Raw genomic sequence first — 26,108 nt, 5'->3', positions numbered from 1 at the left:
CAGAAGGGGCAGGCTGTATGATGCAGACTTTCTCCTCTGCCTGAGTGGCCAGCGCTCCAGGTGACCCTCACTTCTTGGGGCCTAGGGGTGCACTTGATCTTGCTCTCTCCTTGGGGCTCCACTGCGGCAGGGGCCATTACTGGGAAGGCTGGAGACCAAGACATAAAAGAGGCAAGGTTGAACAGGGCAGTGGTGGCGCAAATCCCAGCACTTGGGAGGCAGAGGCAGGCGGATGGATTTCTGAGTTCAAGGCCAGCCTGGTCTAAAAAGTGAGTTCCAGGACAGCCAGGGCTACACAGAGAAACCCTGTCTCTTTGAAAAACAACCAACAAACAAAAAAAGAGGCGGGGCTTGAAGGAACCAGCCCGCCCCTCTCAGCCACTGCATCACTGGGCTCCCCACCCAAAACATCCTGGAAGGAGTTGAGGCCTGGTTACCAGCCCTCTGGCTGTTAGGGAAGGGACACGAACCTCAGAACAGAGGAAGGTTTGTGTGACGCATGCACTGGTCTCCTGAGAAAAACTCCACATTAAGAGAAATTGGGAATTCCAGCTTCGGTGCCCTGGAAGCAGAAGCATCAAGAGCCGCCAGGGTACTCAGGCTGCCTGGGCATGCCAAGGACACCTTGCCCCAGGCTGCTGCTTTGAATATGCATAGTGGGGTGTGCTGGGACTTCAAAATTGTCTGAGGTAACCCAGAATTTCTAAGATACAGGGACCAATCAATTCCTGAAGCCTGGGCCTCCAGGAACTAGGAGGCCCCGCTTCCCTGTTAACCACCGTCTAGGCCACAAGAGCACCGTTGGTCCTAGCATAGCCTCTGTTGCTAACTCCCTCTGTGGCCATGCAGACACAGGCTTGAGGCAGGAAGTTGGCTTCTAGGTTAATCATCAACACTGGTCAGGCGGTCAGGCAATCTGCCTTGTCCCATTCCCCAGCCAGAATCTTTCCTGTAACCCTGAATCAGTCTGAAGAGCCAGCCAGATCGACTTGTCTCAGACACTTGAGTGAGTCAGAAAACACAAGTGGGCCCTGGGTGCTGGACTGGGCAGGGGGCAGGAAAGAACATGACTGAAGGAGCCCTCTGGGCTGGCTTCTGCAGCTGGCTGCCTGGAAGCCCCTGATGGGGAGAGAGCCGTGGGCAGGGCGGGAGGGGAAGCTCTCGATTCACCTGGGCCCCACTCTTAACACAAACAGTCCTTACTGAGCACTTACTCAGACCACAGGTCACACAAGTTCACAGGTTTGAGGTGAGCCTGTTCCTGCTTGCCACCCACACCTGAACAAGCTAGCTACCTCCACCTGGAGGACCCTCGTTTCTTCCATGCCAGAAAAACAGCCTCTTCACAATCCATTTCCTCACAGGGGGAGGTGCTATGTGTTGCGTGCCTACTGTGTGCCAATGTGTTCTGGATAGCTTTAGAGTCTGTGATAAAGTTGTCACCTTATGTATACTATACTATCTCTCCTAGTCTACAAACTGGGGAAACTGAGGCTTAGGAGGTGACTTGCTTGAAATAAGCCAAGTGTCAGACTCTAGCCTAGCATTCTTCCCACCAAAAACCTGGTGTCTGCAGTGCTGCTGGGATGTGCTTGCTAGGATGGGCACATGGAGTGAATGCCAGTTCTGTGCCAGGTCAGTGTTCTCAGAAGCAGAGGGCTCATTCTCTTCTTTCTTACCCGAGCTCACAGTACAGTGTGGACGGTGAGTAAGACATGCTCCTGGTACCAAGACGATGGTCAGAGGTCATGGGGTATCAGAAGCCTAGGTATTTTGGCTGATCTTTGGGGAGGATATCCCCCCAAAGGGTGAGGGGTAGGCTACAAAGGGAGGGCCCCTAGGAGGTGCATCAGGCCAGGACCATAGGGTAGTGCCTTGGAGTGGGGGCCCAGCTAGACAGCCCAGTTCTACCCAGAGGCCTCCCTGCTTCAGTACAGCAGCTGAGGTTCAACAGAGTTTGAAACCCACCCCCTTTCCCCTGTGTTACTTCTCTGTGTTGGCCTAGTGGCTGAGGCCAGTGCTGGCCTGCCCCAGCTCCACAGCCATCCAGAGCCAGGGATGCTGAGGGATCCTCCGTGGACCCCATCTCCCCTGTCCTGGCCCCGTCCTTCCCATTCCAGCCCCACCCCCACAACAAGCCACTTAGCCTGTTGCCGAGCAGATGTCTCCATAATCAGTCTCAGCCTCCCACCATCTTACATCAGCAGCTCACAAATGAGCCCTGCACCGGGAGGTGATGTTCATCAACAGGAAAGCTGGGGTGGCTAATTGGTGTTTTTTCCCCAGGTCCACGCCTTGAAGTTGATAGATGATGCTGTGTCCCTGCCAGCCCAAGGCAGGAGGGGGGCTGACGAGAGGGTCTGCGCCAGAGCCCTCACTTTAGCCAGGGCCAGGCAGCCCTGCCAGGGCATAGGGTTTGGGGCTCAGGGAGACCACGTTCTTTGCATATTCTAGTTCATCTCACCCGGAATCAATCAGCTCCATCTTGCCACTTGTATGTCTGTGAAACCAAGTCAGACCAACCTTGAGCTCTGCTCTAGAGCAAGGCACTCAACCTTTCTGGTTCACTCTTTTTAATCCAGATGAGATACAAGTTCCAGAGTCAAGGACAAGAACTAAATAAAACACGGAAGCTGTAGCGTCCCCTGAGGAAGCCCCCCCCCCCCCCCGTAGATCCTGTAGTCAAATATGTCCCGATCCAGCTCATCACCTTCCTTTGAATCTGTCCCCTTCGTTGTCCCTGCTGCCATCCCAGCTCTCAAACTAGAAGCCTAGGTACCTCTTTCCTTTTCCTTCTCCACTGTCATCAACCTTGACAGTTGTACCTCCCACGTGGTTGACTAGTTAGGTCTCCATTGTCTTTGTTCTGAATGTCTTCAGCCCTGAATTTTCAGCAGCCTGACCAGTGTCCCTATCCCTATCTCCCTTGGTTTTTTTTTTTTTCCCCCACCACACTTGCCATCAGAGTTGGCAGCAACAGAGAGCCCCTGAAACCTCACCAAATCACTCTGGTTTCAGAACAGGTGCAACGGTTCCTCGTTGTCCCCTGGGAAGAATCTGAGAGGAAAGCCAGAGCTGCCTTCACAGGGTGTCCCCCAGCACCTTTGCCTCCCTTCCTGGGGGGAACCCTGTGCCATCGCAGGCCCCTGCCATCAGTAGCCCCTGCAAATGGTCTTCCTCTTTGTGCCAAGGTGAATGGACGTTTAATGACTGGCACTGGTCACAAGCTTCCCCAGGAAGCTTTTTTCTGGGGTTCCATACTGATGGGTTCTTTTCTGGTTCCACAGGCCTGGCTGGCTTTTCCGTTGTGCATAGTAGGTACTCATATGACTGCTGCACATTGCTCCTTAAAAGTTTTGCACCAGGGCTGGTGAGATGGTTCAGCAGGTAAGAGCACCCGACTGCTCTTCCAAAGGTCCTGAGTTCAAATCCCAGCAACCACATGGTGGCTCACAACCATCTGTAATGAGATCTGACTCCCTTTTCTGGTGTGTCTGAAGACAGCTACAGTGTACTTACATATAATAAATAAATCTTTAAAAAAAAAAAAAAAAAAAAGTTTTGCACCAGCACATGCCTTTCATCCCAACACTCGGGAGGCAGAAGCAAGTGGTTCTGTGAACTCAAGGCCAGTCTGGTCTAGTGAGACCATGTTGCAAAAAGAGGCAGACTTTTTACCAACAAGAATGCAAGGGCTGGGAGCTGGTGAGATGGCTCAACAAGTAAGAGCACTGACTACTCTTCCGAAGGTCCTGAGTTCAAATTCCAGCAACTACATGGTGGCTGACAACCACCCGTAATGAGATCTGACACCCTCTTCTGATCTGCCTGAAGACAGTGACAGTGTACTTATTTATAATAATAGATAAATCTTTGGGGGGGGGGGAAGAAGGCAAGGGCTACAGAATCCAAACCTTGCTCCAGCTAAGAAGGGCTTCCCTATCCCAGCCTTATCTAAGGGTTGCTGGGCCCTCAGGTCAGTGGCTTCTTCCTGGGCTCTGAGGGCAGCAACCTGGCCTCACTCAGCCCCCACTGTCTGCCTTGGGCTCCACAGGACACTCGTTTTTCTCCTAACCAAGTTATTTATTGCAACCACCTGCTCTTCCGAGCACTTCATTAGTCCTAAAACAAACCCCAGAGTCCTGGCAGCCAGGTCCAAACCTAGCAGCAGGCCAGCAAGTTGTCTTGTCTGTGTAAAAACCATTTCCTAGCTCCGGTCCAGGCCTGGAGGACTTTCCTCTCTGGGGCTTCCTGCCTGTACACAGCAACCCTGCGGCTTTCTGAGCAGTGCCTCAGAGGGAGCCCTTCTTCACCTCTTCCCTCTGGGAAACCATGGTTTGCCCAGCCTGGTCTGCCTGAGAGATGAATCCCCTGCTGTCCTCACTGAGCTGACCACATGGAAGGCCACGTGAGTTGTATATGCTTGCTTTCCCTGCCTCACCCCTGCCTCTTATGGGTTGCCTTCCTTCAGAAAACCGTGTCCCCTCAGGAGTCAGGCATGGTGGTGCGGGCCTGGAATCGCAGTACTCAGGAGACTGAGGAAAGAGAATGGCTGTGACTTTGGGGCTAGCCTGGGCTATATAAATACACCAAGTCAGCCAGGCTACACAGCAGGGCTCTAGAACAACAAAAGATGGGTCAGAAGATAGTTCAGGTCTGCAAACCTAGGGACCTGAGTTTGATCTCTGGCTACCACGGATAAAGCCACAGCTGGACCACACGTGACTTTATTCCCAGCATTCTGGAGGCAGAGGCTGATCAGAATTCCAGGCTGGTCAGGGCTACATAGTGAGAGCCTATCTAAACAAAACAGAAGCCATGTGCAGAGGAAGCGGGGACAAGAGACACACAGGGGTTTTCTAGCCAAAGTGGGGAGCTTCAGATTCAGTGACAGAAAATATGGTTGAGCCGCCCAATTAGGACCTCTGGCTTACACCACACACACACACACACACACACCCCGAATCCTTGTTTGCATTGCCCAGGGAGGCAAGGCAGGAGCTTCCCTCTGTGGGTCACTTCAGGACAGCGTGTTCTTTTGTTAGGGCCTCTTTCACTTTCTGGCTGTACTGGGGATTGAACTCAGGGCTTCATGCATATCTATGCAAGCAGTCTCCCACTGAGTGGTAGCCATAGCTGTCTTGGAACTTGTTCTGTAGACCAGGTTGGCCTTAAACACTCAGAGATCCTCCTGCCTCTGCCTCCCCAGTGCTGAGATCAAAGGGTACACCATCCCTGACTGGGTATCTCCTTACTTTTTGAGAGAGGGCTCCCTAAAACACCCAGGCTGGCCTTGAACTCCCTCTATAGCCTAGACAGACATTGAACTTGAGAACCTTCTGTTTCAGTTCCCCCAGAACAGGCTTGTCCCACCAGACCCTGCTAGGATGACACTTCTGTCTCTGTGCTGTCCCTTTTCTGGGAGTTAACTTCGGAGTTGGGCAGAGTCTTCGCAGCAGACAGGGCCAGGATGAACTCAGGCCACCCCTGGCTTCTCTGAAAGCCAAGCATAGGGGTAGATGCTTTGCGGGTAAAGAAGAGAAAAACGGTCAGGGCTCAGTCTTTTCCTCCCTGGTAACCTGAGGATCCATCTGCAGGCAACTGTAGGCTGCTTCCTGGGCTTCCATTTGTCATCCCTGTTTGAAAAACAGGAGGTCTAAGAGAACCAGCTAGGGACCTGGCTGTCCAGCGCTGGTGTACCAGTCTCAGACCACGGTGAAGGGTCCCATAGATGATCCTCTTCTCTGGTTCACAAAGGTTGGGTCACCTGCAGAGAACTCGAGAAACATCCCAACCGGGTGTCTAGACTCACTTCCTCTAAGGCAGCTGGGGTATTCTGTGTTCATTTCTACTTTGCAGGTATGCACTATCTCTGACAGCTTTCTGAGCCACACTTTCATATTTATACGATGATGCTGGGCTGCCCTGAAAGTGTCCCCTGGGTCTAGAGTGGGTCCCAGACCCACTTTAGTTTATGTTTCTTTATTTTATTTTATTTATTTATCTTTAAAGATTTATTTATTTATTATATGTAAGTACACTGTAGCTGTCTTCAGACACACCAGAAGAGGGAGTCTGATCTCGTTACTGATGGTTGTGAGCCACCATGTGGTTGCTGGGATTTGAACTTCGGACCTTCGGAAGAGCAGTCGGGTGCTCTTACCCACTGAGCCATCTCACCAGCCCTATGTTTCTTTTCTTTTCCTTTCTCTTTCTTTCTTTCTTTCTTTCTTCCTTTCTTTCTTTTCTTTTTTTTCTTTTCTTTTCTTTTTTTTTGAGACAGGGTTTCTCTGTATAGCCTTGGCTGTCCTGGAACTTACTTTGTAGACGAGGCTGGCCTTGAACTCAGAAATCCACCTGCCTCTGCCTCCCAAGTGCTGGGATTAAAGGTGTGCACTACCGGCCGGTTTTGGTTTTTTATTTATTTATTTTATTTTTATTTATTTATTTTTTTGAGATAGCTGGCCTGTAACTCACTATATAAATCAAGTCAGTCTCAAAATCAGATCCTGCTGCCTCTGCCTCCTCTTTGCTAGAGTTAAAGGTGTGTGCCACCAGGTCTAGGCCACTGATCTTCAACTTCTGGTTCTCTTGCATCCAGCTGCCGAGTGCTGAGATTACAGGCACGTGTAGGCTGCTGCCTTCTGGGGACCGCCTTCAATGGGGACCGCCTTCAATGGGGACCACCTTCAATGGGGACCACCTTCAAAGCTTGACTGAACCCAGTGCTTGCTGCACACTGCTTCGCACTCTGCCACATGAGCTGCACGCAGCCCTAGTAACCTGATTTTAGAACTTCTCATCAACCCCAGAAGAAACTCGGTACCACCTATTAGTGTTCTCGTCTCTGTCTCTCCACCACCCTTAGACCTAAGCAAACAGCGAGCTGTGCTTTGTCTTTATAAATTTGTTGATTCCTGGCATTTTATATAAACAGAGGTATAATATATATAACTTTACCGTTGCCTATTTTCAAGTCCTGTCCCCTGTGAGTGATGTTCCTATTTATGTATGGAATGAAATGCCAGTGTGTGGATTCCACGTTTCACTCAGAGGCTGGCAAACACTTGGGGTGTTTCCATATTTGCTTAAATGACGCTACCATCCACCTCTTATTTCTGTTTTTCTCTGGTCCTGTTAACCTGCCTTGCTGTGCCAAAAGTGTCTCTTCTGAAAATGGAGACATTCCCCTCTGCTTACCAGTGTTGGGTGAGGCACAGAAGTGGTGTCAGCCACCAGGGACGCTACTCGGAGATAAAGATACAGTCCCTACGTCCAGTGAACTTTCTCACTGAGCCTTGGACCTTGGCAGATGGGTGGGAGAAGACACTAGGCTTGGTGTGGGGGTCTGGCTGGGCCCTGGAAGCAGCTGCTTCCCTGGCTAATGTCCTTCCTCTCACTACTGACTTGTGGATCAGCAGCAGGTGGCAGGTCATAATGACCAGCAAACAGCTGCCTCCTCACAGGGAGAGCCCTTCACTGGGTGCTCTATCCAGCAGGCAGGAGGTGTGTCAGGGTGTGCAGACTTCAGCCCCGAAGCTAATCAGCATTATTGACCTGTGGGAAGGGAGGGCGGAAGCAGGCTGCTTGGGACCCAGCAGGACTGATTTATTGGTTAATTAGTCTTTTCTACAGCCACGGGGCTTCCTCAGCTGTGTGTGGGGGTGGAGGGGTGGGGGGATGGGGGTAGGGTAATCACGGCCCAAAGGAGGCCAGCTGCAGCCAAAGTGAGGCCCAGTGTCTCTTGTTAGCCAGGAACACCACGGAGCTCAGGGAATAATACAAGTGTCTGGGCTACTGACCTAAGACCACAGGACTACAGGAAGCCTACTGGCCACACACTGCCTCGGTACATGGAATCGGATGTGGGGTGCAGAAGAGCTGCAAGTTAGAGGCCAACCCGGGCTGGGGCTATAGCTCAGTGGTAGAGCACCTGCCTATCATTCACAAAGGCTTGGGTTCCATAAAAAGCATCATAAAAAAACAAACAAAAGATAAAAATATAAACCAGTGGAAACCAAAGAAACCTCAAGGAACAACAACAACAAAAATGGCCAGGGAGGGGGGGCTGGTGAGATGGCTCAGTGGTTAAGAGCACTGATTGCGCCGGGTGGTGGTGGTGCACGCCTTTAATCCCAGCACTTGGGAGGCAGAGACAGGCGGATTTCTGAGTTCGAGGCCAGCCTGGTCTACAAAGTGAGTTCCAGGACAGCCAAGACTATACAGAGAAACCCTGTCTCGAAAAACAAACAAACAAACAAAACAAAAACAAAAAAAGAGCTCTGACTGCTCTTCCAAAGGTCCCTAGTTCAAATCCCAGCAACCACATGATGGCTCACAACCATCAGTAGTGAGATCTGACGCCCTCTTCTGGTGTGTCTGAAGACAACTACAGTGTACTTACATATAATAAATAAATCTTTAAAAAAAGAAATGGCCAGGGATCATAACATGTTAGCCAGCCATGCGTTTGGATCCAGCCTCCCTGACCCTTGATTTCTGAACTTGTGAAAGAAGGGTAATCCTATCTACCTTCCAATGCTCGCTTGACACGTGAAGAACATAGCATTCTGTGAGGTACACTGTAAGAGCTAAAGGGCTAAAGCTAATTCCCTGCTTGAATAAGTCAGGAGTCTGGGGGCACCCCAGCACTTGGGTCATCTAAACAGAAGGATCAGAAGTTCAGGGTCATCCTTGGCTACAGTCGCCAGTTCTAGGCCAGCCTGGTGTGCTTGAATTAGTCTCTGCCCCCTCCGTGCAAATTCCTTAAATTAGGTCAGGGCTTGGGACCAAAAGGGTCTAGTCAGAGGTGACAGAAGAAACTGGGCATGGAAGGTACAGCAAGGTGAATGGACTGTTGTTCTGCTAGACTGGCTCTGGATAGGGGCTGCCTGCTTTGAGACCCTGTGTTTAGTTGGGTGGATCAATTTTAATCATCCATGTGTCCCTGTAACTTTGCCTCTGCTTTTCGGTGGAGCTTGGAGAGGCTGCCATGCCCTAGATGCTCCTTGGTGACATTCTACTGCCCAGGGAAGAAGACAGACCGACAGCTGTCAGAGTCTAAGCAGGCAGGGTTATTGCGGTCCCCTGGCGGACAGGGTTAGTCTAGTCTCTCCACCGCGCAAGGCATCCCCTCTGGGCTCCATACTCCAACCGCGAGGTCTGGCGTCGCCGGGATAGCCGGCGGGGCCCGAAGACGCCGGCTGGACACGACGGAGGGCTCGATGAAGGCGGTGGTGGTGGTGGCGGTGGCGGCGGTGGCCGCAGGGCCACAGGCGGCGGAAGCGCGCGCGGAAGTGGCGGGAGGCAAGGGAATAGACGAGCGGGTTGAGGCAGGAGTTGGCGTAGGCGAGGCAGTGCGAAGCCAGACGACAGGCGTAGGTGGCCGGGCTGAAGGCGAAGCGGCCGTACCAGAAGCAGAGGATGAGCGCGTGGTGCGGGCCCCAGCAGAGTGCGTAGAGCGCGGCCACCGTCAGCATGGCGCGCCCCGCGCGGCCGGTTGCCCGTCTGCGTGCCTCTGCCGCCGCCGCACCCGCGGGACCCACGGCGGCCCACAGGAAGCACAGCGTGCGTCCGTAGGCCAGGCTCACCACGGTCACCGGCAGCAGGTAGCCTGCGGCGAAGGTGGCCACGTCCAGCGCGCGCCGCCGCGCGTCCTCCCAGGCGGGCACGCAGAGCTCGAGCGCGCCGTAGCGCACCGTGCCGTAGTAGCTTAGGTAGGGCGCGGAAAAGAGCGCCGCCAGCAGCCACACGAGCCCCACGGCGGCGCGCGCGTTGCGCGGGGTGCGGAGGGCCCGGGAGCGCAGCGGGTGTCGCACCGCCAGGTACCTGCGGGTGAGGGCGGGGAGGTCAGGGGCGGGGCCTCCTGAGAGCCCGCCCCCGTGCCTGCCTTAATTTCCCCATCCAATCCCTTTGCCTGCCATTTAGCAAGGGCTCAAAGAGAAGAGACTCATCGTCTAGGGAATTTCAAGCCATGGATAAATGTGAGGCAATGTGAGTCAGGTATAGGTACCTTAGCATCTGACGAGTGTATTGGGAGTTTCTTTTGTTACTACACAATTCCAATTTATACCTGGCCCCCTGCGCTGACACTTTGGGGCTTAGAAATGCCCTCTGGAAGTCCACACTGGAGGCCGGAAGGGCAGGTGCCACTAAGGCCTTCCTTTCCTCCCACCAAAGTCTGGTCCCTAGTTATATTCCGCTAGCTAATAAGAATCTGTCCAGGTCCCTCTCTGGCCTGACCCAGGTACAGCTCACCTATCCACTGAGACGGCCGCCAGGGTGAAGCTGCTGGCATACATGGTGAGGTAGATGAGCAGATGTACCGTCTTGCACACGAAAGCCCCAAAGAGCCAGGCATCCAGTGTGTAGATGGCCGCCTGGAAGGGCACGCAGCACAGGATGAAGCAAAGGTCGGCCACCGCCAAGTTGAGGATGAAGAGATCCGTGGTACTGCCCGGTTCCTGCCAGGCACTTGGGCCAGGCTGCAGAAGCACGGCCAACACCAGCCCATTACCCACCATGCCCAACAGGAAGATGAGGGCAAAGACCACCGGCACTGCCACAGCCCCTACGCTCCCTGGGCTGTCCAGCGAAATGTTCTGGATGTCAGCCATTTTCCTAGCAAACGAGGAAGAGAAAACGGGTCTTCAGACAGGAGGCCAGGTCTCAAGGCACTTGACCCAGGAATCTGGTTCTTTCAGCCTGGATCTGACCAGGTATCTGGGCTAGAAGTTCATGAAGGACAGAAGAGGGTAGAACAAAGCCAAAGTCAGCATGTGAGACAGTCACATTGGTTGTGTGTGTCACACACACACACACACACACACACACACACACACACACACGCTGATCCTTGGTTTCCTAGGGAACACCTCTTTAACCCAGAACCTGGAAGGCTGTTTGGGTTATTCTAGATTTATAAGGCACATGAAGACACAGGCAGAATAAGAAGATGCCGAGGCCGCTGAGAGGCAACACAAACTGGCTATATTTTCTTTTTCAACCACATTGGACGCTCAGGGGAGACCTTTGAATTTAGGGGCATTTTTGTGGCAACAGGCGGCACCGGTAACACCCCTGAGTCAATGAAGAGTCCTTCCTCATGAGAGCACTACAGCAGCAGAGCTAGGAAGACCACAGAAGTCACCGCCTCCGCTCTGCACGTAGGGAAACTGAGGCCTAGAGAGGTGACACAAGTGGCTAATATCACAACCTGAGTGACAGCTCTGGGGCTGCTGGGATCCTGACTCCTAGGCTGGAATGCGCATCGGAAAAACTGCAACAGGTGCTACCCGACTGTTCACATGTGTCCCCATGCACGTGCCTGTGCGCACATTGCCTGGTGTCAACCCTACCCTGAGCCGCAGTTTACAACCTGTGGGTCCCCTTGTGCTCAGGGACCCAGTGCAGCAGTGAGATGACTTAGGAGCAGGGGTTCAGGAGGCAGGGAGGACAGAAGAAGGGGGACATCTGCCCCTACACAGCACCTACAAGCAGTAAGCCCCCAAGCCCAGGATAGGCGGCACCCACCTCAGCCCTAGGCACTGGGCCCCTGCATGCTTCCTGGTAGAACGGCCAGGCTGGAGCTTCTTGTTTCAGCCCTTGATTGCCTCCATGCAGGTACGCCTCTGCTTCCTATTTCTCTCTCTTCATTTTCAAGGCCCCTCCTCTCCTCTCCCCTGCCCTCAGCTGTCCGCTGAGTTGGATGTTGGGCACTCGCTACTGCTCCGGAGTGGACTGGCCACCTCCTCCTCAGACCCCCGATTTCCCCGGGGTGGCATGCTCTTCAGCGCCGCTCTTCTCTGCCTGTCTGCGTTGTTGCCACCTCATTCTCGCTTTCACGGGCAGTAACCCACTGATCTCCGCTCTAGGAGATTGGCTTCCGTGGTTAACCCTTTCCTGCCCAGGGCTCAGCCCATTCCTGGCACCTCCCACCTCCTGTGGCCTGTGACTCCTCCCCCCTAGTGCCTTAGCTTCCTTGGCTCCAAGTAGAACTCTGATCTAAGCTCAGAAAGGATTTCTATTTTTAAATGGAGTTTCCAAGGCTGGGAAACCAGGACCAAAAGCTCTTTGTTGTGGACTTCAGGTAGGAATCACAAGACCCATTTCATTCCCTAAGCTAGTTTAAGGGGCTTCATCGACTGGAAGCCAGGTCTTGATTTAGCCTGAAAGCCACAGGGAAGCTAGGAAGGTTCCAGAGGGAGAACATGACCTGTGCCTTTCCATCTTGTAAGAAGTTTGTTATGGCTGAGATGAGAAAGGAGAGAGGATTTGCACTTAATTCACCTGAGGGCCTCTTGCCCAGGCACAAACCAGATGTTGCTGAATGGTAGGCATGAGCCCTGGGAGGAGTGGCCTATGGGCTTCCAGGGGTAGAGCAGCTGCCACTTGGGGAGGGAGGGGCACTAGACTTGCCAACCAAGAGACTGGATATTGGACAACCGTATGTATCAAGGGCAGAGAGCTGGGGAGGAGAAGAATCCTTCCAGAACCGGAAGGTGGAGGGCACATCAGAGACGAGTGCCCCATGGAGCTAGGACTGGAAGATCTGGGCAACACTCAAGACCAGTTCCTGTGGGAAGCCCCCCTATGCAGTTACCAGTGCTTGCGGGGCCTCTCTAGTGTCACCAACCCCACTCACAAGAGGCTCACTGGATGGAGCTATTAGGAATCAGACCTAGAAGCCGCAAAGCTGACTTTCACAACCTCTGGCGCCGGTGATCAGAAAGGAGGGCTCTTTAGATCCCTTGTAGGTCTCTAGACTTGATGTGAGATTTTGAAAATCAAGGGCGGCAACGCAGTAGACTTCCAGAAGTGTGAATCCACATATCCATACCTAGAGTCCCAGACGTAGGTGGATTCTATTACCTCTTGGAACACCCCCACTGGCCCGGCCTCTATAACTCTCTCCTTCCCTGCTGGGGTTGGGCTCAAAGTACCCGTGTAGAGGGTTCTGAGAAGCAGCAGGGCTGAGCTGGTACAGTAGTGGAGGAGAGAAGGGAAGGGAGGCAATCAGAGAGCCTGGCTGTGGGGCAGGGAGGACAGACCATCATGGCTGGAGCCTCGGGGTGTCCTTACCACCACCTCCTCCCTTCCCTTAGGGTTGATCCGAAGCTGGTCTTCTGGTCTTCCAATGCCTTTTGGCTTGCCACAGAAGCCCAAAGACTATTGGTATATGCCCACTCTGGATCACATGCTGTGCCTACTGGGCACCTTCTAGGACCCCTTCTGGATGGCAGACGAGTTGCAAGGTGAGAGAACCGATCCTGGATCAGCGGGCTTGCTGAGCCCCACGCTGCATGACAGCATGGAGTTAACACTGAGGCCAACTGGCCTGGGAGGTCATGGTGCAACTGCTACAGGAACCGCCTCCTGACAGACAATGCCTGCAGCAGTGCCTGGGAGCTGCAGGAGGTGGCTCTCCCACTGTGCCGCTGGGTGGCAGTCTAGCGTAGGTGTGGGTGGGCCCCAGGCCTGGTATTCTGGACCTGGCTGGGTATGCCACCCACACCACCTAGTGGCTGCTCTTGGTCCCTGGGCATGAGCTATCAGCCTGCACAGGACACATACATCAAACTGGGGTACCTGGCATCAGGTGCCCGACTTGCTGGGGTAGCCTGCAGGTGTTTCTGCTCTTGATGTTATTGGCTTACAGTTCCATTAGGCTCCTCCCAACAGCGACCTAGCGAAGGCTTGCATCATCACCTGCCACCATAGCCTGCCAGATGTGGCAGGGTATAAGGAGGATGGCTCCCCACCCAGCCCCTCCTTCTCTTTATCCCCCAATTTCTTTTTCTCTGTTTCCATGTGTTCCTAGCCGGCCTCTCTCATTCTGTTCCCCCTTTCTCTGCCTCTATCCCTTTTCCAGGTTTCTGAGGCTCCCTTCCTCCACAATAAACTTTCTTATATCAGGTCTGTTGCGTGCTGTGATTTCTCAGGGGGACACTTTGGCATGGGCCCACCGGGGACTCCCTAACTACCACCACCATCGCTTTGTATTTCAGAACGACGTAGCCACAGCTGCCTCCTGCCAGGCTGCGACCCTTTCAGCACTACCGGGTTGCAAAGGAGGATTCTCGGAACCCCAGCTTTAAGAATCTGCAAGGTTAGGTTGGAGCTTGCTCTGACCGTCCCAAGCTGTTCAGATACTAGGCAAGTGAGCTGGAGGAAGAGGCAGGTGCCTCACTTTCTGTTTTTGGTTTTGCATTGTTGTTTTTTTAATGAAACCGTAAGTCCTACTTGCCTGCCACGTTCTACTTCTAGATAGCTAGGGAGCTACCCAAGGCCACACCCCCACACTGAGCCTACAGCAGCAGTCATAAGCCTGCGGGGCTGAGCCTGCGAGATTCCACCCCTCCTTTCCCACAGTAAAGCAAGGTCAGCAAAATGGGAAGGAGGCCACACCTATGGTAATGGAGCAGCAGGTGTGATGGTTGCCGGTAGGAAGACAGGGTAGAAGGACAGGGCCTTCGTAGCAGCAAACCAGCCCTTCTGGCCTGGCTTGAGGGCTGCCCAACAGCCTGATCCAAGGCCCCCAAGTAGCCAGCGGCGGCAGCGTGAACGCGCTGCGCCCCCTGGCGGCTGAACCATCAGACAGACTATCGGCTTTTGAATCAGAGACAGAAAGGTGTCCCTATGGAACATCAGCTCTCTAAAGTGGGGGGAAACTGGGACCTGCACAGGGGCCTAAGGCCACGGGGTTAAGGACAAAGAGCTCTGGAAAACAAGGATTCGATGTCCTTCAGGGGTGATCTGCTTTCTTCTTTCTGGGGCCTGAACCTCTGCCCTCTCCTAGGGAACACAGGTCTAGGAACAATTCTCATTTGGCAGTTACATTTTATCCTTCTGCTAGGGCACAGGAGACAAGGTGCCCACCCAGCTTAGGCTGCAGAAAGGGTCCACAGGGCTGGTTCTCCACTGCCCTGCACAGCAGCACAGAATGCTTTATGTACGAAACGGTGGCTCCCAGACACAGCATCCCGACTTAGTTTGGGGGAAGATGCACCTCATGCGAGATCCAGCCCCTGCCTGGTTCTTCAGGTAGCCAGAGGTACGCCTACCCAGAATAAAGCAGACTGAAGTGTCATAGCCAAATTCCACATTGTTGTCTCTCTGATGACAAGTACAGGCCCATTTTCAACCAGGCTCTAGAAGTCTGGGTTGAGTCACAGCCTCTGATCTGGGCTGACCAGAGGAGCCCTATGTCAGCGGCAGTGGAGGAACTTTGGCTCTGCAGGTCCCTACCAAGAGCTTAGGGCAGAGCTCCATGCAGCCGCCCCACCTCCACGAAGGCTTCCACACAGCGGTCAATGTCTTCCTCACTGTGTACAGCTGAGATCTGCACCCGGATCCGGGCCTTGCCCTTAGGGACCACAGGGTAGCTAAATCCGATGACAAAGATACCTGGGAAAACAGCAGGGGTACACCAGAGGCAGACAGGCTTTGGGGCTATGACATATAAGGGCCTGCTGTCCCATGGTCCACCCGCAAGAACAAGGGATGCCTAAGCTGACAGGCATGAGACCACCTCATAGCCTGTGGTTTGTTAAGTCTGGATGATGGCTGATCTAAGGAGATGTGGGCAGCAAGGAGCAGGGCGTGGATGTAGGGAGGAGCTACAGTTTACAGGTGTTCTTTTCTCTGAGGACAACTCTGCCCCCAATCCTCTTACCTTTCTTTAACATGTCATCTGCCATTTGAGAAGACAACCGTGCATCTCCCAGCATCACAGGGCAGATGGGGTGATCGGCTCCTGAGACAGTAAAACCAGCAGCTTCCATCTTACTGCGGAACCTGGGGACACAGCTGAGTGTCACAGGGAGCTGAAGGCCATAGAGCCTGAGGAAGAGGCTCAGGGTCTATGCCCACTGGTTAGAGGAAGGAAAAAAAAGATAGACATACAGGCCCAAAGAGCAGGTGAGGCACAAGCAGGGGCTGGAAGGACAAAGGGAGGTGGGGAAGTAGCTGTATCAAGAGAGGGCATTAGAGACTGAAGGAGGATGCTCTGGCAGAGAGGGTGGGAAGGAAAGGAAGCAGACAGGAGGAGGCAGAAAGGTGCGTGGCTACCATCTCTCCCTCTCTCTGATCCAACCCTGTGGGCACCATACCGCCGGGTCTTGGCAGCCATAGACTGGATGATGGCATTGCTCTCCATGAGCAGGTCCAGGGCCTTAGAAGCACAGCCGACTACAGCAGGGGGCAGGCTGTTGGAGAAGAGGTAGGGCCGAGAACGCTGCCGTAGCAGGGACACCAGTGGCTCAGGCCCGGTGGTATATCCCCCTGAAAACAGAAAGAAAAAAAAGTTGAAGAGAGGCCAGGAACCGCCTGAACCCCTATAGTTCATACCGTCCTCCTCTCTGACTCCTGTCCCTACTTTCTCTACAGCGATGAGGCAGGCCCTGCGTGTGGGGAAGGAGAGCCCATAGATAGGATTCTGTAGGCACCTGATGCTCCACCCAGCGCCTTCCCCAGGGTGGAGTTGATGATGGTGACCTGGTCCATGACACCTAGCAGCTCATCTGTGCCCCTGCAAAGAAAGTAACCACTGTTGTCACTGGCCACCGGACTTCCCACCCACCTGCAGAAGCCCCCACCCAGCCCTCAAATGTTCCCACCGTCCTGTGGGCCCAAGAAAGCCAGTGGCATGGCATTCATCCACAAAGACCAGGGCACCATATTGGGCGGCAAGGCGGCAGATGTCCTGTAGGGGAGCGATGTCACCATCCATGGAGAAAGCTCCATCTGTGGCCACCAGGCGCAGCCTGTGCTTCTGTGGGACAGAGAAGGGCAGATGATACGGTGTAGGACCAGAGCACCTGCTCTTTGGCAGCCTTGAGGCCCTGTCCTGGGCCTTGCTCATCTCTGCTAGGCTTAGCCACTTTAGGCCTGTCCCTGAGAAAGGGCTCAGACCTCAAGTGGACAAGCTGGAGTGGGGACAGGTCCTAGACACACCTGCTTAAAAGATGCTTCCTGACCTCAGGTGAAATGGAGCGACAGACAAGTCTTGGGCATAAGGGATGAGGAAGTCAAAATGGCTCCCTCTGCTCTTCCAGCTCTTTGGAAAAGGGGTAATGCTTCCAAGTTTCGTTTCCTCGAGCAGGGAAATGTAGGCCTTTCTCTGGAGCCCCAGGGCCTCACCCCACCTGAGCCTCCTTCAGCTTGGCTTCCAGGTCAGCCATGTCCAGGTGGCGGTAACGGTACTTGTGGGCCTTGCACAGTCGGATGCCGTCAATGATGGAAGCATGGTTCAGCTCATCTGACAGAACCGCATCCTCTGGGGTCAGCAAAGCCTATGGGGAGGAGTTCTTATATAGCCCCCAGAAGTATCCCTTCCCTCATAACTCCCCTCGAGGCAAAACTCTACCTCTACCAGGTGCCTAGGGCCAGATGAAAAAGTACCAGGCTCCTGTCACCCCTGCCTTCCAGTTTACATAGGTTAGCTCTCCCAGATGCCCAACTCCAAGCTGCCCACAGCCTCTACACACCTCAAATAGGCCAGCGTTGGCATCGAAACAGCTGGGATAGAGGATGGCGTCCTCACGCTGGTGGAAGTGGGCTATCTTGGCTTCTAGATTCTTATGGATGCTCTAAAGGACACAGGCAGGTTAAAATCAGTGCCAGCAGGCTTTGCGGGACAAGTCCTAGAGGACAGAGGCTTAGATGGCCATCACCAGACCCCATGAAGGAAGCCTATAGCCTCAGCCACACATTGCATTGCTCTTGGCACAGATGACTCTTGGGAGCCTTGGACTGTCGCAGCTACTTCCACTTTGGAGGCTGGGATCTGGCAGGTCCGATCCCGAGCGGACCTTTGCCTGCAGTGGAGGTCTGTCTAGTATTAGGATTCTGAGTGATGCTGGGGACAGAAGACATGCCTTCACATCAGACTGTCTTTGGTTTCTCCACAGCAAACAAGAGGATCACACGAAGTGAGCTTATGCTTATCTGGGGCTCCACCACTGAGATTTGGGAGCTGTTTGGTTCAACACAAGAGTTTTGTTAGAAAATATATGGCCAGGCATGGTGGCCCACACCTTTAATGCCGGCACAGCACACAGCACTTAGAAGGCAGAGGCAGGTGGAAGTCCAGGAATTCGAGGCCAGCCTGGTCTACAGAGTGAGTTCCTGGTTAGCCACGGGTTGTTGCACAGAGAAACCCTCTCTCAAAGAACCAAAAAGAAGGCTACCACCTTCGGAGGCACAGCGACTACTAGACATTCTGCAGACAGAGCTCCAGCTCTACCTTTTGTCCCTTTCCTGCAGCATGGCCATTGCAGGCGCTCTGTCTGTCCTACAGGTGGGGACAGGTGGGGAAACGGAAGCTCAGAGGTCACATTCCTGGTCCCAGGCTTCTCAGAATAGGCCTGCCCCAGCCTGGTAGCACTGAAACTCTGGGGCTGACAGTGGGCCCTGCCTTGGGACTAGTTACATTGGCTGAACACACAGACAGTCGAAGCCAGTGCCCACCCAACACCCTATGTATACCTGGGTCCCACAGATAAATCGAGTAGAACTGAGTCCAGCTCCAAACTCCTCCAGAGTCTGCAGACCTGCCTGGATCACTGCAGGGTGGCTGCTCAGGCCCAGGTAGTTATTGGCACAGAAGTTGAGGATTCCTAAGGTGGAGAAGACCAAGCATGCAGCTTAGAAATGCAAAGAGGGCTGGGCATAGTGGCCCGTGGCCTTAATCCCAGCACTCAGAGGGCAGAGGCAGGCACATCTCTGTAACTGGGAGGCAGAGGCAGAGGCAGAGGCAGAGGCAGAGGCATCCCTCTGATTTTGAGGCTAGCCTGGTCTACAGAGCAAGTTCTAGGACAGCCAGGGCTACACAGAAAAACCCTGACTCAAAAAAGAAAGGAAGGAAGAAAGAAAGACAGGAAGGAAGGAAGGAAGGGAGAGAGAGAGAGACAGAAAGAAAGAAAGAAAGAAAGAAAGAAAGAAAGAAAGAAAGAAAGAAAGAAAGAAAGGAAGAAAGAAAGAAAGAGAGAGAGAAGAGATGAAAAGGAAGAAGAAATGCAAGGAAGGAAAACCAGACTTGGTGATGCACCCTGTCCTGGCTAGTTTTGTGTCAACTTGACACAGCTGGAGTTATCACAGAGAAAGGAGCTTCAGTTGAGGAAATGCCTCCATGAGATCCAACTGTAAGGCATTTTCTCAATTAGTGATCAAGGGGGAAAGGCCCCTTGTGGGTGGGACCATCTCTGGGCTGGTAGTCTTGGTTCTATAAGAGAGCAGGCTAAGTAAGCCAGGGGAAGCAAGCCAGTAAAGAATATCCCTCCATCGCCTCTGCATCAGCTCCTGCTTCCTGACCTGCTTGAGTTCCAGTCCTGACTTCCTTGGTGATGAACAGCAGTATGGAAGTGTAAGCTGAATAAACCCTTTCCTCCCCAACTTGCTTCTTGGTCATGATGTTTGTGCAGGAATAGGAATAGAAACCCTGACTAAGACACACCCCTTTAATCCCAGCACACAGGAGACAGAGGCAGGTGGATCTCTGGACAGAGTAAACGGGGGGGGGGGGGGGGGGGAGAAGGAGGAGGAAGAAGAAGAAAAAAAAGAATAGGAAGAACCTGCAAAGACCATACGCTAGGTCCTGGGACAGGGCCAGAGGAAGTCTACTTGGATTTGTCCTTGAGAGGCAACAGCTGCACAAAAGATCCCATTCTAGGGAGAGGCCAGGCTTTGAATCCACTGCCACAGTACATGGATTATACATGTACACAGGAGGATTATAAGAGGTTTGTCCCTCTCTGCTTTGTACCTTGAAGGATGAGAAGTTTAAACCCTGGCTTTGAATGACATTCCATCTAAGGGGATCCCAGACCTTCCTCACATTTCTGCAGCCTCAGGACTATGATCATCTCGGTTTTCCTTTTCTTGATTGTCAAAGGGGCCTGGGTCCTCCAGTTCCAATGACCATACATCTGCTGCCATAGCACTGCATCTCCAGAGGGGTGTCCCAGAGACCTCAGCTATCCATGGCTTAAAAAGCTAATAAGGTGGGGCTGGAGAGATGGCTCATCGGTTAAGAGCACTGAGTGCTCTTCCAGAGGACCGGGGTTTAATTCCCAGCACGTACACGACAGCTCACAAATGTCTTTAACTCCAATATCTGACACCCTCACAAAGACATACATGTAGACAAACACACCAATGCACATAAAGTAAAAGTAAACACATAGCCTACGAACTTGATTCTCCCAATGTCTCATCATTTGTGTGTGGTGTGAGTGCTGGGAATTGAACCCACAGCCTCATGTGAGCTGGGTAAGCGCTCTGCCACTGAGCCACATCCCCAACCTACTGATTATATATCTCTCTGAAATCACTCCGGGAGAGCTGTTTGGTCCGGCTGAAGGTATTGTTAGAAGACAAGAGGTTCATTTTATGGTTCTCTTTAGGGAAAGACAGGTACAGGCATGAGAACTTCTGCAGCCTTAGTCCCCTTACTTGCTTAAGACTTTAGCCTCATGGCTGGTGAGATGGCTCAGTGGGTAAGAGCACCCGACTGCTCTTCCGAAGGTCCAGAGTTCAAATCCCAGCAACCACATGGTGGCTCACAACCATCTGTAACAAAATCTGACTCCCTCTTCTGGAGTGTCTGAAGACAGCTACAGTGTATTTACATATAATAATAAATAAATCTTAAAAAAAAAAAGACTTTAGCCTCTTGGGAGGAAGCTGGTCTTCCACTCCAATATCCTGGGACACTGGAGCTGACCAGTGAAGGGTCTGGGGAAATCTACTTGTATTTCACCTTCTTCCTTTCTTATTTATTTATGTTTTTTGAGACAGGGTTTCTCTGTATAGACCTGAATGCTGGGATAACAGCATATTTCCTTTCCCTAAAAATTGGTCTCTCAAACCAGGCTTGGTGCTGTATGTCTTTGATCTCAGCAATTTGGATGCTGAGATCAATTTGGAGGCTGAGGCTAGCCTGGTCTACAGAGCAGGTTCCAGGACAGCCAGGACTACACAGAGAAACCCTGTCTCAAAAAACCAAGGGGGGGGGGGGGAATGGTCCCTCTTGCATACAGATGCCATCATGAGTAAAGGTGCAGCAACTGGAGCCCTTCACACACATCTGCTCAAGGAAAGTTTTGTTCCAGTCACTCCTCCTGGAAACTAGGTGTAGGGAGCTGAGGCAGCTGGATATCGCTCTCTTTTTCTCATAGGGTGGGGTCTCAGTGCAGCCTAGCTCTCTCACCCAAAAGGTGCTGACGGATTAAAATCACCTCCCTCCTTTGAAACAGGTTTAAACAGGTGGAGTTAACACAAGGAGGCCATAGTGTGCCCCAGACAGACCAGCAGCTAAGAGTGCACGTGCCTCTCCCACACCCACCCTAGGGCCTCCATTCACATGCAAGCCTTGGAAGGGCTCTTGGCCTCCTGACCAGGTACGAGGACTCTCAGGAGGGGAAGTTACCTCCCGAGATGCCGTCCACGCGGATGCTCGGTCCCTGGCGGGACGTGATCACACGCTCACTCTTCCAGGTGCCGGCTCCGCGGATCCCTTCCAGTTCGCTGTCCAGGATGCAGCGCAACTGAGCCAGCGCTGAATGTGCGCGGCGGCCAGGGGACAGCGCCCCGTGCCACATGAAGCTGGCCCACATCGCGCCCACAGGCTAAAGTGCGCTGGCCAGCCTGAAGTCTAGTGCTCCCCGTCACGTGACGTGGGCAGGGCCCCGGCAGCAAATCAGAACAACAGGAGCTCACTTTAAAAGGATGGGAGACTCCACCCGCGGGCGGAGCCTGACAGCGTCGGCCCGCCAAGAAAGGATTGATTTGTAAGTCGACACCCGGGAGGTCCGCGATGGGGAAGCTGAGTAGGCGGAGAAAGCGACTTCAACGCCTCTCCTCCCGAGACCTTGCCTACACACCTACCTCTCCCGAAGACCCACCTACGTGCCCAGCTGACCCTCCTGTTGGAGCGTCCCTGTCACTCCAAAGCTTTGCTATTCTCTGGCGCGAACGTGGCGTCCCCACATTGCCCGTCAGATCGCTCCTCTCTCCTCCAGTTAAAGAAAAACGCACCACTCAGATTTTTTCCTTTCCAGTTTTATTTTAAAGTTTTAAAATTACAACCACAGTAATTTCTCCCGGGCACTAGTTACACTTGTTTAAAAAGGGGTGGGGTAGGGTGCGCGAGTTTCTAATTTTATTAAAATAAGAGAAAGACAACTGTACAGATTTTTTTCTCCCAGCTCCCGAAGTGAGACTAAGTCCTAGTCTTAGATATGGATATATACATATACACACATGCACACAATCCTGCCTCTCTAAAGCTACCTAGCAAATTCGAATCAACTGGAGTATGTCTTACAGTCCACTCCCTGCCTCTCCCCCTCCTCCGCTACTTAGAAAAAAAACTCAAAGAGTAAAAGAGGTTGGAGGGTTTTAAGTGGCAGCTGGTAGACCTGAAGCGGCACCAAGCAAAGCCACATCTTACACAGGAAAGGGAAGAAAGGAAACGTACAAAGTCCTGCTAGGACGCAATCCATCAATCGTGTGGAAAAAACCCAAGTTTCCATAGGCACACTGAGGCACTTGGCTGATTACCCACCCCTCCCCCTAAGTCCACTCGCATTTAACCAGAGACTACTGAAAAAGACCCCTCCTTCCCAATGGCTAGATCCTGGTTGTGAGAAGCTATGGCTTCTCTAACCAGCTGTCACTTGGACCCCTTTGCCCCTTTAGACAATGGGGAGGCACTAGGGCAGAAGAGAAAAAGCAACCAGGTCTCCAACTTACCACCGTTGGTAGGGCAGCCCCAGGGAATTTTCCCTCCCTCCTTGGCCAGCTAGGTGGGGTGTCACCTGCTCCCCATCAAAGGTTTTGAAAAGCTCACGAGGGACAAGCAGTCTAAGAAAGTCTTGGAAGACAAACCTTAGTTCCTGGGTCCCCTCACCTAGCCAGAACTTTGCCAGTTCCTTCATAGTAAACAAACCACCGACTGAAACACACATCCTCCCCCCTCCCATCCCTAACCCCGTAAGAAGGTTAATATCAAATCAAGAAAAAAGTACGTCTCCATCATTACAAAGATGAGGTCTGTTTGCTGTCCTTGCACAATAGGTTAAGGAAAAAGGAGTCATTCCACAATGTCTGTATGAGGGATCCAAACTCTGTCCTCTTTAATAAAGTCAGAATAGAATGGGCAAAGGGTTGCAGATGGAATCAAGTGAGGAAATGTATTTACAGAAAACAGGAGGGAGGAAGGAGTGTCCCCAAGCAAAGTCTTCACTTCTTCTTGCTGGCCCTCTTGGCACTCGACTTGGCTTTGGGCTTCACGGTTTTGGCCTTCTTGGGTTTGGAGGCCTTGACTGGTTTGACTTTGACAACCTTGGGCTTTTTGGCTTTCTTGGGCGTGGCAGCCGGCTTCTTCTTGGCCTTCTTGACAGGGGTGGCTTTGGGTTTCTTGCTTGGGGCTTTGGAGGCAGCCTTCTTGGGCTTGGCTGCCTTCTTTGGAGTGGCCACTTTCTTGACTTCCTTCTTGGTCTTCTTGAAAGCCACCGACCTTTTGGGCTCATCGCCCTTGGCCAGCCTGAAGGACCCCGAGGCGCCCACCCCTTTGGTTTGCTTGAGAACACCGGTGGTCACTAGGCGCTTGATGGACAACTTGATCTGGGAGTCGGCGTTCTCACCCACCTTGTAGTGGCTCTTGATATACTTTTGGATGGACTGGCGCGAGGAGCCGGCACGGTTCTTCTCTGCCTGGATAGCAGCCACGATCATGTCTGAATACTTGGGGTGGTCCGTGGACTTCTTGGAAGCCTTGGCCCGTTTGGGCTTCGCCGCCGGGGCGGAGGTGGAGTTCTCGGTCATGGTGGCCGGCCTGCTCCCACTGTTCAAGGAGCCTTCCGATGGGCCAGCCCTCGCCGGAGGCTGTGCAGAACCTGACTCGCGATCTGCTCTCCCGCTCCACTAGCAGGCCAGACGCAAGTGCGGCTGCCGGGGACGCGGGCTACGCGTGGCTCCTGTCCTCCCGGCGCGGGTCGCGAGCTGCTCTGCGCTCCCAGCCCCCACCGTTCGGTCGCTCGCCCGGCGCCTGGCGCTGCCTCCGCCTCCACAGCCTCCCTTTTCCCAGCTCTGCGTCTGGCGCTCGGGCGGCGCATCCGGGTATTTAGCGGCGGCGGGCGGACCGCGGTGAGGACTGGGCTGCTGGCTGCCTGCTCCCGGCCCGGAATGGCGCCGCGCTGCCGCCATCTGTGTTTCTTCCGCCGAGCAAACTCGACCTTTCCCGGCGGCCCGGGCCTTCCCGCTGCCCGCCGTCTCTCGAGGTCTCTGCCCGGCTCCCTAGGCTTCCCTTCTGGGGACCCTGGCGCCCCGGCCGCCGCCCCCCGCGCCCGCCACGAGCCTCAAACGGCGCCGAGGAGCGCTGGGGCGCCGGCACATTTCCCCTTTGCGGGGGGCTGGCTCTGCGGAGCCGGGGAGCCCCGGGGCTTGAGACCCCCCGTCGGAAAGCTCCCCCCTGGGACTACCAGGAGCCCCACTCCCGGATGCCTGCGGGGTCCCCCAACCTGGCGGAGCGGCTCAGAAGCGGCCCCAACTAACACACGCGGCCCTGAGCTGGGCGACTCCCAGCCGGGCCGAGTCGGGACAAGGGGGGAGGGGTCGCCTCCCCAGGGTCCGGTCACCTCTCGGGGGTCACCCGACCACAGCTCCTCTGACACCCCTACCCCCTCTCTGCCTGCGAGGCCCTCAAGGAAACTTTCCCTGAAAGAGTTGGAAGGGCACTTTCAAACTTTGTCCCTTCCCCCTCTTGAGTCGCCTTCTCCCCTCGATGCACCCCCGGACCTCGGCGAGTTGATTGCTCTCTGAGCCCGAGCCCCCCAAAGCTTCCTGGGACCCCTGGAAGATGCGGACAAGCCTCCCGGGCGGCCTGCTCTCCTCAAAGACCCCCCACATCTCCCATGTATCTGAGTATGAGTTCATTTACATGCCTGCCTTGTTAGCTAGGGAGTTTTGGGGATGTAAGAAGCAGGACCACCACCCCCCAGGCCCACCCTAGGGGTGAAGGTCCCCTCTCCCACTGGCCTCTTCAAGGTGGGGTGTGGCTTGATGTGTGTGCAGTCTCTATCATAGGTGCTGTCCAATGGCTCTGATCAGACATCCTGGGGACCCTTAGGATGCGCAGAGGCTCCTTGTGCTTTTAGAGACTTGGAAAAATGGGGCGCAGCGGGAGAAGCCGAGGAGAGAGTTCTCCTTTCCCTGGTCGTGACTTAGGTGTAGGAGGTTTGCAGTCCACCAGGGAGCCGTGGTCCCGACCACCGCCATTTTGCTGGGAAGATGCCATGTCTTTGTTAAAATGTATCCATCTTTCCCGCCCTGCTTGGCAAAAATCCACCAAGTGAGCAAGGGGCGCCACCATCTGTAGTCCGACCTGGGGCTGTTGGGAGTCCTAGGCTCCGAGAGAGTTTAGAGGCTCCGAGATTTGCCGAAGAGACCCCCAGAGAGCCCAGAACCTCTTGTCTGCTGCAGACATCCTACTCACAATGTTAGGACCTCTTGGCAGCGGCTCCGTAGGGTTCTGGTGGTATTGCCTACCTGAGCTGGATCCCCGGACCCTGGTGTTTTTATTCCCTAGCAAAAAGGCACGAAAGTGTTTAATTAAACATTAACCTGGGAGTGGGGAATTGTAGCTGATCAAGATGAACTAACCTCTGCTAAGGCCTGGGGCTGTTTGTCACACCAGAAGGAGCAGCTTAGATGAGGGAGCTTTGAATTTGGGGGAGATGTGGGGAAAGGGTTACTGGGCTTGGGAGTCCCTGAGACCAGGCACACACACACACTATAGGTTAATCCAAATGATTGGAGGGGAAGGCCAGGTGCCTTCATTACTAGCTTATCTGGGTGAAGGGATTGCTGTTTGAGGCCAGGTTAGTTCAAAGGTCGAGGTTTTTAACTCTGGTGCTTTCAGTGACCCTGAAGTTTCCTAATTTGAAAACACATTCTAGTAGGTTTGTTTGGGATATTTTGAAAACAGATTCTCCTGGTTTCCACAAAGATTTTATGGAGAAGGTACCCAAATGCACCTCTGAGATACTACTGTACAATGCCCTCCCCCGCGAATACAAATGAAACGGATCACAGGATGTTGAAATTTC

At 53.5% G+C, this 26,108-nt stretch overlaps 3 protein-coding genes and 1 long non-coding RNA gene across 5 annotated transcripts; 1 reads left to right on the top strand and 3 right to left on the bottom strand.

Moving 5' to 3' along the window:
• Positions 1-288: 288 nt before the first annotated feature.
• Gm3924 lies at positions 289-6,976 on the top strand. Its single transcript, XR_875477.2, has 2 exons — positions 289-1,006; positions 6,602-6,976. It is a non-coding gene; the product is annotated as a predicted gene 3924 (long non-coding RNA).
• Positions 6,977-8,989: 2,013 nt separating this feature from the next.
• Galr3 (galanin receptor 3) lies at positions 8,990-10,663 on the bottom strand. Its single transcript, NM_015738.2, has 2 exons — positions 10,258-10,663; positions 8,990-9,828 (listed from the first exon to the last, which is right to left on the bottom strand). Exons 1-2 carry the CDS (start codon positions 10,614-10,616, stop codon positions 9,075-9,077), a joined length of 1,113 nt encoding a protein of 370 aa, NP_056553.2. The 5' UTR covers positions 10,617-10,663; the 3' UTR covers positions 8,990-9,074.
• Gcat (glycine C-acetyltransferase (2-amino-3-ketobutyrate-coenzyme A ligase)) lies at positions 10,017-21,674 on the bottom strand. 2 transcript variants are annotated; one of them, NM_001161712.1, is made up of 9 exons: positions 21,428-21,674; positions 18,487-18,617; positions 17,487-17,588; positions 17,145-17,291; positions 16,617-16,771; positions 16,446-16,528; positions 16,110-16,281; positions 15,674-15,795; positions 10,017-10,620 (listed from the first exon to the last, which is right to left on the bottom strand). In NM_001161712.1, the coding sequence occupies exons 1-9, from the start codon at positions 21,612-21,614 to the stop codon at positions 10,571-10,573; spliced, it is 1,149 nt and encodes a 382-aa protein (NP_001155184.1). In that variant the 5' UTR covers positions 21,615-21,674; the 3' UTR covers positions 10,017-10,570. The 2 variants fall into 2 exon arrangements, with proteins under 2 accessions (NP_001155184.1, NP_038875.3); NM_013847.4 differs by lacking the exon at positions 10,017-10,620 and adding an exon at positions 14,192-15,405.
• Positions 21,675-22,043: 369 nt separating this feature from the next.
• H1f0 (H1.0 linker histone) lies at positions 22,044-24,336 on the bottom strand. Its single transcript, NM_008197.3, has one exon. The coding sequence runs from the start codon at positions 23,824-23,826 to the stop codon at positions 23,242-23,244; it is 585 nt and encodes a 194-aa protein (NP_032223.2). The 5' UTR covers positions 23,827-24,336; the 3' UTR covers positions 22,044-23,241.
• Between the last annotated feature and the right edge of the window lie 1,772 nt (positions 24,337-26,108).

The sequence above is a fragment of the Mus musculus genome, chromosome 15, assembly GCF_000001635.26.
Source record: "Mus musculus strain C57BL/6J chromosome 15, GRCm38.p6 C57BL/6J".
Lineage (NCBI taxonomy): Eukaryota > Metazoa > Chordata > Mammalia > Rodentia > Muridae > Mus > Mus musculus.
This window is presented reverse-complemented; position numbering and strand designations above follow the sequence as displayed.

Coding starts and splice junctions, on each gene's coding strand:
- H1f0 (NM_008197.3), bottom strand. CDS start 23,826: ATGACCGAGAACTCCACCTCCGCCCCGGCGGCGAAGCCCAAACGGGCC.
- Galr3 (NM_015738.2), bottom strand. CDS start 10,616: ATGGCTGACATCCAGAACATTTCGCTGGACAGCCCAGGGAGCGTAGGG. Junction 9,829..10,257: donor GCGGCCGTCTCAGTGGATAG/GTGAGCTGTACC, acceptor CCTCACCCGCAG/GTACCTGGCGGTGCGACACC.
- Gcat (NM_013847.4), bottom strand. CDS start 21,614: ATGTGGGCCAGCTTCATGTGGCACGGGGCGCTGTCCCCTGGCCGCCGC. Junction 16,529..16,616: donor TTTCTTGGGCCCACAGGACG/GTGGGAACATTT, acceptor CTTTCTTTGCAG/GGGCACAGATGAGCTGCTAG. Junction 15,796..16,109: donor ATGGCTGCCAAGACCCGGCG/GTATGGTGCCCA, acceptor CTGTGTCCCCAG/GTTCCGCAGTAAGATGGAAG.